We start from the raw sequence: 9863 nt of genomic DNA, 5'->3' as shown, positions 1-9863 counted from the left end.
TCTTCTATTTAAATACTTACGCTTCGTTCACATGTATACTATATAAATATTTAATTCTAGTGTGAATCAAACTCATATATAAATAAACCTAACTCACACAATCGTATGAAAGAAACAATATAAACTTTAAATTGTCAATATCAACAAATGCAGGTATATATACGCTTTATATATATATATACATAAATTTCAGCCAATATTTTGCTACTTCTTCTTTTCGAAATTTAATGTGATCAAAGTTATTATTAGAGAGATACGAAATAATGGTGAGAAAATTATTTACAATTAATTATCTTTAAAGATAATTTATTACAGAAAATATCGAGCATCATAGGATTTAAATTGTATATGATATTTTTTTTTGCGAATATCATAATTTAGCCTATAACTAAATTTCGAGGACTTGGAAAGGAAATTACCTATACATAGGACATATTTTGAATTGTAGGTTACCTACACTGCTATCGTATAACTTGGCGGAACTTTTTAGTAAAACTTTTATAGTAAATAGGAGAAAAAGATTATAATATTACAAATGAAAGAAACGAGTGTATTTTATAAGCGTATAAATCTCAAAAAAATATAATCTCTAAAATTATAAAGGATTTTAACAGCTCGCTGAAAGCCAATATTCTATTGAATTTCAATCAATGTATGATGTATTGTAACGTTCTTATTCTGTAATGATAAAGTTTATATGATTATTTCGAAAATAATACATTTTTTTTAGGCTTAGATAAATATTAATATAATCTTAATAAAAAATAATTTTAATGTAAAATACGATTAGGAGAGAGTAATTAATGACAATCTTATCAAATTGTAATAAGTCGGTCTTCACTGCTGAATTTTGAGTAAACATCTTAGGTTTCTTATTTAATGCTGATAGATTAGAATTTATGAATATAAATTTTTTCCATGCTTTTTGGTATTATGTATCTATTAACACACATTAAATATGAAATAATTTTCATCTAATATTTTGATAGGTACGAATTTTACATTCATTATTATAACAGCTAGCAATACAAACGATGAAAAAAATGAAATTTGAACAAATTTGAGGTACAACAATTATTCGCTTTTATTAAAAGTCTATTGACATTCGAGTAGAAATTTATATTCTATACTTAATGATTAGAATAAACAATTATTCTAAGAAATAATAATTCAAATTTAAATTATGATTTTAAAAAGCAACATAATATAAGTGTAAGTGTAAGAATATTTATTACATTACATGATCCCAAGGGATAATTGGTTTTTATGCAAAAGTAATTTTACACATTTTGTCTGGAGATAATTTTATTTACAAAATTACATGTTTATTTAGCTTTTTTGCTCTTAATTTTTCTCATATAGAACTCTAATTCTTTACCTTCGAGAATGTAACCATCAGCTCTTCCACATTGACCAGGTCTACTGGCTATGCAAGCTACAATTGAATATTAGTCAAATATATGTAACGAATAGATTTATATAATAACAATAATGAAAAATTATTAAAGATACAATACCAAGAACTCGTCCCGTCGAAAATTGTTCTTCTAAAGCAGCTTCAACTTTGGCAAATCGTTGCCTTGCTTTATATTTAGCTTCAGTTTTCTTCGACCGTTTCTTGTTAAGGACTTCTTCCTCTGCTTCCGTCTAAAATTTTTCATTCCATTTTATTTCTTATAAAATATCCCAAAAATAGGTTCATACATCAAGTGCATATATTTATACGCTTAACTCACCAATTTTGCACCTCGCTTACGTCCCAATGGAAGAGCATAATGGCCTTCGTACCATTGTCTGAACGGCGTGGCATCGATGGTAACAATAGCATTCTTTACAAGAGTTTTTGTACGTACTAATTCATTGTTTGATGCATTGTACACGACGTCGATAACGCGAGTTTTTCTCGTGGTACATTCGGATCCCCAGGAAAAATTTCCTGTATCTAATCGAAGTGCCCTATACTTCTTATTACCACCACGCGTGCGTACCTTATCACAAAAAAGTAATACGTGTTAATTAATTAATTGCAAATAAAAAAAACAAAATTACATTGATTATGTATAATTCAGTACGCTGTGGGAAAATGTCAACATGACTCTCAGAGTAGGTAAGGTGATCATCATTTAATAATAAAATAACGAATGCAAAATTTAATCTAATAGACTTTTAGAAATTTATGCAGTCTATTAAACGAATCATAGTTTTATTTACATGCTACACTTACTGTGTGTATACGTTGAGGTCCAAGTTTGGTATTTGCAGCTGGACGACCTAACTCAAACTTCCTCTTCTTCCGAATAGGTTTCCTCTTTCCACCAGTTGCTCTCCTCTTATGCCAATGATCGCGTGATATACCTATCCATTACAATTATCTTTTATATACATTTTGCTTCGACATACACAGGATCTCATTACCAACTTCAAACAATTCAAATGTTTACGCAATTCAATATAGTGTCATTTTTAATAAATTTGAAAAGATATATGCAAATAGAAGGTCTAATGTTAACTAACTCTACATTAAATTATATTTTTATACGGTATAAAATATTGTACAAGAATTTTGAAAACTGTTTCTAACCATTAAAAGCCGATGTAATTTAAACAAACTTTTCTGACAAATATCCAAATAATATAACAACGAATCTTTAGATTATTACATTATATACAAATTTTTCGTATTTTGGGAAGATGTTTTTCATGGAAAAATACAGATGTAATTCGATAAAAACAAACTCTCGTAAAACGGAGAAACTCACCCATCTCGTCGGATTAAAAAAGAAACATAGAAGGACTAAATGTCACTGAGATAGTATTCTGTTTAATGCTTATGCTTCATTCACATGTACACTATACGTATATCTAATCGCGGTATGAACCCAACTCATATATAAATAAATCTAACTCACAGAATCGTATCAAAAAAACAATATAATCTTTAAATTGTCAATATTAACAATGTCTATATATTTTATTTTAATAATTAATTCCTTCACTAATTCAAATGTGTCATCAAATTTCAGCCAATATCTTGCCACTTCCTCTTTTCGAATATCATTGAGTGAATTTCGAAAAGAGGAACTATTAAACATATATAAATAAATGATGAGTAAGAATTTTATTTACAATTACTTATCTTTAAAATTTCGAATATCATAGGATTTAAATTATATATAACATTTGCTTTGTGAATATCATAATTTAATTAAGTATAATAATATCTCTAGGATTTGAAATTCCCCACAGGGGTACTAGATACTAAGATTTATTTATTATATAGATATTAATAATATATTTATTATTAATTATATTATAGTGATTATTTTTATTCGGTGTATCATTTAATAACAGTATGTATTTATATAACAGTTTGTTGCGAATAATTTCTTACAAATTCGGTATGATTTCTAATATATTATGGTTAATCTAGTGAAAAGTATTGCTTGCAAGATATATTTAACGTGTATTTATTGAACAATCGTTAATAGAATTTACAAAAAATATTTATATAAATAAAATGAAAAAAAATCACAGCTAACATTCTATTTATTGATTTAATCAATTTTTATATTATTGTTCTATTGATGTCATTTACTATGTTTAAATATAGGTGGCGGTAGTAGATCGTACCGCATTTGGAATCTGTCGTATACACGTGTGCACGGTGCAATTAAATAATATACACAAACTTGAAATTTGTTGAAGGTAAATTAATGTTTGATATTTTTCTAACATTCTTACGCATCTGTTAAGTAATATTTAAAATTTAATATTAATTCAATATTATATATATTATTATTAATAATTATGTATGTAATTAGTATCATTTTTTGAGATTTGAGGTTAATTTCTCTTTGTACAACTCTTAAAGAATAACGCATTATATTGTAATTATTCACCGATAAGTCGATAAAATTAGCGATAGTCGATATTATTTATTCTCCTTTTTTCTAAATTTTTATAAAGGTATGTCGGAAAAAATGGATCATGAAACAATGAATGATACTGAAGATGAAAGTATGGATAATAGTAGCGAGGATGCGGAAAGTGAAAAAATTACAGAAAATGAAAACGAAGATCAAAACGGTAGTAAAATAGAATCAAAAGTATATTTACCTGGACAACCTTTAGATGCAGAGGAGGAACTTGTTGTCGATAAATCTACGTATCGTATGTTGCATCATGCACAATCTGGTGCACCGTGTCTTAGCTTTGACGTAATCTTAGATGATCTTGGTAGCGATAGAGAAACTTATCCTCTTAGCATGTACCTGGTTGCTGGTACCCAGGCTGCTAAAGCACATGTAAATAATCTTCTTGTTATGAAAATGTCAAATTTGCATGGCATAAAAGATATAGATTCGGAAGATGAATCGAGTGATTCTGAAGATGAAAATAATGAACGGATTCCTGTTATGACGGTTGCTCCAATTAAACATCAAGGGTGTGTTAATAGAGTAAGGTAAATGTATAAATATATATAATTAATATATTGTTTGTATATATTCATGGTACGATATATAATTTCAAATACATATTATTATTAATACGTTTATATAAAATACAACCATAACAAAATTCTTAGATGTACGCAAATTGAACATACAACGTTAGCAGCAAGTTGGAGTGAATTAGGTCGAGTAAACCTTTGGAATTTGAATGAACAATTAAAAGCAGTTGATAATACTGCGTCGCTTCTTTCATATCGTAAAAGATGTGAGAAACCTGATGGTGGTGTAAAACCATTGTTTACTTTTAATGGACATCTTACAGAAGGATATGGTCTTGATTGGTGTCCTACAGAAAAAGGCACATTAGCTTCTGGAGACTGTAAGGGTAATATACACATATGGCGCATCAGTGGAAATGATACTAGTGCAACTTGGCAAGTCGATCAAAGGCCTTATAATTCACATGCACCATATAGCGTAGAAGATATTCAGTGGTCTCCTAATGAAAGAAATGTTTTGGCTTCTTGTTCGGTCGATAAAAGGTTTTCTATTATATATATTACTTAAAAATATTAGTATGTGCTTCCAATTGAAAGAGATTTTCTTTTTGTATAGTATAAAGATATGGGATACAAGGGTCAGCCCACAATCCGCGTGTATGCTGTCGGTCTCTGGAACACACACTGCAGATATTAATGTTATTTCTTGGAATCGCAAAGAAAATCAATTCCTTGTGTCTGGAGGAGATGATGGATTACTTTGCATATGGGACTTGAGGGAATTTAGTCCAAATGGATCAACTCCTCTTGCAACTTTTAAACAACATACCGCACCTGTAACAACTGTAGAATGGCATCCTCAAGAAGCCACTGTGTTTGCATCAGGTGGTGCAGATGATCAAATCGCGCAATGGGATCTGTCAGTAGAAGTAGATCATTCGGAAGAATCCAAAGACAATGAAATAACAGATTTACCTCCACAGTTATTGTTTATACATCAAGGTCAAACAGACATTAAGGAATTACATTGGCATCCACAGTGTCCTGGTACTATAATATCGACGGCACATTCTGGGTACAATATATTTCGTACTATTAGTGTCTAATGAATTTATAATTTTAATTATATATTGTCAAAATATTCAAAAGAATATACTTTTTGTAATTTCCTTCGTGCTTTTTAATTAATTTTAACGTAATTTTAAAGTAATTATGCCACTTTTGTAATACGTTATTATAAGTATTACAAAATGCTACTTATTCAAGAGTAAAAAATTTATTTCTCGATTGATTCTTGTATCTCTTAGGTGAAACATCTGTTTAGTGCTATCTATTCATTAAAAATAAAGAAAATAGATGTCGTATTGTAGGTCTACCATGTGGACAATTCCAAGGATTTTTCATTTGACTCATTTGTATCATTAATTTCTGCATTTCTGTATTATTTAACGCAGTACCGATCATAACTGCGCTACGACATGCTCTTGACGCTAACATTTGCCGAACTCGACTTGGACGAGGGATTTCCGAAGAAACTTTATTTTCTATCACTCCTTCTTTGATCAAAAAAATTAATTCTTCTATATCTCCTTGTCCAAATTGCCAGCCACCACTAACTGGCATTCCGATTAATTCTACGCGTTGTCCGACGTTATCTGAAAAAAAATAATTTTTAATTATTGCATCTTATAAATAAAATATCGTTTTTCGTAATTTGTATACCTTCGGTATTTATTTTAAATTCGAAACCATTACTTTCGAATATTTCTCGTTGTTCTATGAGAATAGTTTCATTTAAAGATGAAAGATTTAAAGGTTTAGGAATAATTAATTTCTGTGTTTTCAGTTTCGTCTCATTACTTAATTTTTCAAAACGAAACTTTTCGTCTGTTGCATGCTGATCAATTATGAAAAGATCATTTTCTAACAGAGCTATAATAAAACCTAAATTGAATTGTCCTATAATCTCCATCTGTAACATAATATATTTTATGATCTATATATTTATAGAAACAATTAGAATGTAGAACAGATTATTATACAGATATTATAATAACCTTTGTAAATGATTCTTTGGTAAGTTCTCTTTGTAGTTCTTTCTCAGCTTCGTTATTCTGATCAGCTTCTATTCGTACTTTGTACTTCAATTTTCCTTTTTTAATATCATCATTCTTAGATGCATTCTTTTTTTCATAAAATTTTTCTTTTACTTTTTCTATATTGATAGGTATCTCAATGTTTAATAATTTTTCTACAACTTCATTGTTTTCTTCAAAAGCATTATTTGTTTTTACGTGCGTTTCTTTTTCATCTTTTTTTTTAACATTTTCAGATCTATGAAAAATTTGTATTCTTTTTGCTGGTGGATCGTCGTAAGTATTAGACGCTATTCTTTTGAATCCAAAATTTAATTCTGTCAATGCTTTTACAGTAAAATTTCCTTGCATGGATTCCCATTTTTTTATCAGATTAAATTTAATAGAGGCTAAAATTATTTTTTCTTGTGTGAACAAAATAGTTCTTTTGTCTGGTGTAACATTAACATCGGCGCATTCTTGATTTAATTTTAAATTCAAAAATATAAAAGGATATTGTTTATTGTTATATTTATGATATATGTGGTTAATTAGTTTATTTATTTTTGTAAGATCACAAGGTCGTCCGTTTACATAAAAAAATTGTCTATCAGGACTAGAACGACCACAGGTATGATCACAGCTGCTAACATAACATTCCCAATCAAAGTCTATCTTAGAATTATTCGGTAGATTGTATTCTTCCAGAGTTGTTTCATCAGGCGGTTGTAATTCAATTTGGATCAAACTATCAACAGATTTTTTACCAAAGACAGCAATAATATTTTTAAGAACGCTATCCGCATTTGCCGTGCTTACGATAAGATTAGAAGATTTTCCAGAGATTGTATTCGTACATGTTATTTTTGCATTAACGGAAACTAGACAGTAACTGTATAATATTTGAATAGTACGTGTATATTCCTTTTTTATATTTCTATGAAATTCTTTTGCTCTTACTGGAAGATTTTTAAATATATTTTTTACATGAACTGATGTTCCTTTTTCTCTAGCACATATTTCTTTCTTTTTTAATAAACCATTCCTATCAAATTCTAACTTAAACCCGTGTTCATTGATCAAATGCCTGGTTACGATACTTAGATCACCTAATGCACATAATGAACTTAGAGCTTCTCCACGAAATCCAAATGTATTTACTTCTGTTAAGTCCGAAAATTCACGGAGTTTAGACGTATAATGTTTTAAACCTGTTTTGTAATGAAAAAAAATTTTAATTTTTTTGAAATATTTCCATCTATCATATAGTTTAATCGTAAACAAATTTACTTTATGGAGTGATATCATAAGAAGTACTTCTTAAAAAATTATGAATTCTTATTATATATTTTTATTTAATCACTGACCTAATCCTTCAAAATCTTGTTCTTCAACTCCACTTCCATTGTCTGAGACAGTTATACATGTTTTTCCATAATCTGTTAATTTTACATCAACAATTGTAGCTCCACTGTCTAAGCTATTTTCAACTAATTCTTTTACAGCAATTGAGAGATCGATCACTACCTATATAATTACATAGTTCTACGTTAAAAATATTGTGAGACTAATAATAAATATAAACTAATCTTTTGTTCAACGGTTAACCTTACCTGTCCAGAACAAATACGATGTATTGTTTCTTTGTTTATCGCTTCGATCTTTTGTGATTTTTCTGTTGTTGCAATTGGTTCATACATTTTACTTCAATGTTTAATAAAAAAAAGTTAATTTGGTAGATATATCTTTTATAAATCTTTTACTTTTAATACGACTTAGCAGAGAAAACGACAGGACGAGAAATGCCGAGAATTTTACCGGGCTAATAACTACATTGTTTCTATCGCATACTTTTTGAAAATTGTAAAAATATTTATATGTATATTTTTTTTTCTTAATTGGTCTTTCGTAATCGCTGAGAACTGTATTATTTCTCACACAAAAAGATGTATTTTTTTATAATATTCAATTTTATAAAAAAATTAACATATTAAATATATGGCTATTTTTCCATCATTGGAAACTTTATTTATAAAGTTTTTGGACATTCCTAAATCATTTACATACATCACACACTAAATTTGTATTTACATTTATTTTATAGATCTGATCTGATCTTAAATCCTGGTCCTGGAGGTGGAGTTTTCAAGGATGTTAATCCACCAGCTGGATCTGCAGCAAATCTAGGCGAATCTTGAGGACCAGGCGGTGGTCTTTCACCTTTCTTTAACGCATTAATTATTCTTGCCGCACTCTCAGGAGTCAAATCTTCCTATTGAAATAAATAAAATCAGGTAATAAGATTAAGTTTTCTACCGGTAGAATTATTTATAAAAAAGGAAAATTTAAAATCACTTACATAATAATCGTCATTAACTTGGAACATTGGTGCATTGGCGCATGCTCCTAAACATTCTACTTCCGATACAGTAAATAATTTATCTTCAGAAGTGCAACCAAGTTCGCAACATGCAGCTTCGGTTACTGCATTTACTATAGAATCTGAATCTCGCAACCAGCATGGAGTACAAGTACAAATTTGTACATGATATTTCCCTATCGGATTTCTGTTAAACATTGTATAGAAGGTAGCAACTTCGTAAACACGCATACGTGGTACATTGAGAATCTCTGCAACTTTATGCATAGCAGAGAGTGGTAGCCAACCGTGTTGTCTTTGAGCTAAATCCAATAGAGGTATCATCGCACCACGTTTGTGACCTTCTGGATAAATTTTTAGAAGAGCTTCAATACGTTTTTTGTTTGCTTCATTAAACTCGAAGGGTGTATTGGGATTATTATATTCGGTATCTCTATGCTACAATTTAAAGATAATGTTACTACGTTTGAAGTAAAGCTGTCAAGAATTTAATAAAAATATTATAACGTACATTGAAGAGCTGTTCGGATGCATGGCTAGAAGACGTTTGTATTCCTCTGCTCTTTGTAGGAGCCTATAGAAAAATCGGGTAATAATTGTCAAACAAAAACAATTATTTTAATATGATTCGAAGGTTACATAAGGTATAGTTGGATCATATTTAATAAAAATTAAATTAATAATTTCAAAAAAATAACAAATTTTTTTTATATATAATTACGTACTAAAAGCGTACGAAGTACACGAAGAGATGTTAACATATTTAGAGAAGTTGAATACATCCAAGAATACACTAATTTTTCGTTATTTTGTTAATCGATGTTTTTGATAGTTTGGTTATAACGTAACCATAATAGACGGTAGATGGCGTACGTACGAGTTATATGTTATATATACCTTTCTATTAAAAGTAACGTAAACAAACAATACACAATATGTAATTTAATCATTGTTTGGA

General features: G+C 29.0%; 4 protein-coding genes across 5 annotated transcripts; 1 reads left to right on the top strand and 3 right to left on the bottom strand.

Moving 5' to 3' along the window:
• Positions 1–1287: 1287 nt before the first annotated feature.
• On the bottom strand, positions 1288–2794 carry LOC127062622 (40S ribosomal protein S8). Its single transcript, XM_050991167.1, has 5 exons — positions 2760–2794; positions 2225–2355; positions 1737–1988; positions 1518–1647; positions 1288–1435 (listed from the first exon to the last, which is right to left on the bottom strand). The coding sequence occupies exons 1-5, from the start codon at positions 2761–2763 to the stop codon at positions 1326–1328; spliced, it is 627 nt and encodes a 208-aa protein (XP_050847124.1). The 5' UTR covers positions 2764–2794; the 3' UTR covers positions 1288–1325.
• An 802-nt stretch (positions 2795–3596) lies between these two features.
• On the top strand, positions 3597–5619 carry LOC127062718 (glutamate-rich WD repeat-containing protein 1). The gene is made up of 4 exons (XM_050991401.1): positions 3597–3705; positions 3967–4462; positions 4586–4993; positions 5067–5619. The coding sequence occupies exons 2-4, from the start codon at positions 3969–3971 to the stop codon at positions 5554–5556; spliced, it is 1392 nt and encodes a 463-aa protein (XP_050847358.1). The 5' UTR covers positions 3597–3705; positions 3967–3968; the 3' UTR covers positions 5557–5619.
• Positions 5404–8382, bottom strand: LOC127062708 (mismatch repair endonuclease PMS2). 2 transcript variants are annotated; one of them, XR_007781182.1, is made up of 6 exons: positions 8139–8382; positions 7893–8052; positions 6508–7736; positions 6173–6422; positions 5607–6105; positions 5404–5521 (listed from the first exon to the last, which is right to left on the bottom strand). XR_007781182.1 is itself a non-coding variant. In XM_050991374.1 (5 exons), the coding sequence occupies exons 1-5, from the start codon at positions 8223–8225 to the stop codon at positions 5777–5779; spliced, it is 2055 nt and encodes a 684-aa protein (XP_050847331.1). In that variant the 5' UTR covers positions 8226–8382; the 3' UTR covers positions 5404–5776. The 2 variants fall into 2 exon arrangements, 1 of the variants encoding a protein (XP_050847331.1); XM_050991374.1 differs by having other exon boundaries at positions 5404–6105.
• A 138-nt stretch (positions 8383–8520) lies between these two features.
• Positions 8521–9775, bottom strand: LOC127062743 (NADH dehydrogenase [ubiquinone] flavoprotein 2, mitochondrial). The gene is made up of 4 exons (XM_050991440.1): positions 9631–9775; positions 9417–9479; positions 8885–9343; positions 8521–8797 (listed from the first exon to the last, which is right to left on the bottom strand). Exons 1-4 carry the CDS (start codon positions 9685–9687, stop codon positions 8624–8626), a joined length of 753 nt encoding a protein of 250 aa, XP_050847397.1. The 5' UTR covers positions 9688–9775; the 3' UTR covers positions 8521–8623.
• Positions 9776–9863: the final 88 nt, after the last annotated feature.

Source organism: Vespula vulgaris, chromosome 3, assembly GCF_905475345.1.
Source record: "Vespula vulgaris chromosome 3, iyVesVulg1.1, whole genome shotgun sequence".
NCBI classification, from domain to species: Eukaryota; Metazoa; Arthropoda; class Insecta; order Hymenoptera; family Vespidae; genus Vespula; species Vespula vulgaris.
The sequence above is the reverse complement of the archived record's forward strand: the minus strand, read 5'-3'. Positions and strand labels throughout refer to the sequence as shown.

What these genes read in the sequence shown, in the direction of transcription:
- LOC127062622 (XM_050991167.1), bottom strand. An exon ending in GTAAGCGAGGTGCAAAATTG is followed by an intron (nt 1,648 to 1,736) that starts GTGAGTTAAGCG and finishes GAAAAATTTTAG; the next exon opens with ACGGAAGCAGAGGAAGAAGT. An exon ending in TTCGACGGGACGAGTTCTTG is followed by an intron (nt 1,436 to 1,517) that starts GTATTGTATCTT and finishes ATTCAATTGTAG; the next exon opens with CTTGCATAGCCAGTAGACCT.
- LOC127062743 (XM_050991440.1), bottom strand. Translation starts at nt 9,687, where the DNA reads ATGTATTCAACTTCTCTAAATATGTTAACATCTCTTCGTGTACTTCGT. An exon ending in GTGTACTTCGTACGCTTTTA is followed by an intron (nt 9,480 to 9,630) that starts GTACGTAATTAT and finishes ATTTTTCTATAG; the next exon opens with GCTCCTACAAAGAGCAGAGG. An exon ending in CATCCGAACAGCTCTTCAAT is followed by an intron (nt 9,344 to 9,416) that starts GTACGTTATAAT and finishes TTTAAATTGTAG; the next exon opens with CATAGAGATACCGAATATAA.
- LOC127062708 (XM_050991374.1), bottom strand. Translation starts at nt 8,225, where the DNA reads ATGTATGAACCAATTGCAACAACAGAAAAATCACAAAAGATCGAAGCG. An exon ending in CCAAAGAATCATTTACAAAG is followed by an intron (nt 6,423 to 6,507) that starts GTTATTATAATA and finishes ATTATGTTACAG; the next exon opens with ATGGAGATTATAGGACAATT. An exon ending in ATTTAAAATAAATACCGAAG is followed by an intron (nt 6,106 to 6,172) that starts GTATACAAATTA and finishes ATTTTTTTTCAG; the next exon opens with ATAACGTCGGACAACGCGTA.
- LOC127062718 (XM_050991401.1), top strand. Translation starts at nt 3,969, where the DNA reads ATGTCGGAAAAAATGGATCATGAAACAATGAATGATACTGAAGATGAA. An exon ending in GGGTGTGTTAATAGAGTAAG is followed by an intron (nt 4,463 to 4,585) that starts GTAAATGTATAA and finishes CAAAATTCTTAG; the next exon opens with ATGTACGCAAATTGAACATA. An exon ending in TCTTGTTCGGTCGATAAAAG is followed by an intron (nt 4,994 to 5,066) that starts GTTTTCTATTAT and finishes CTTTTTGTATAG; the next exon opens with TATAAAGATATGGGATACAA.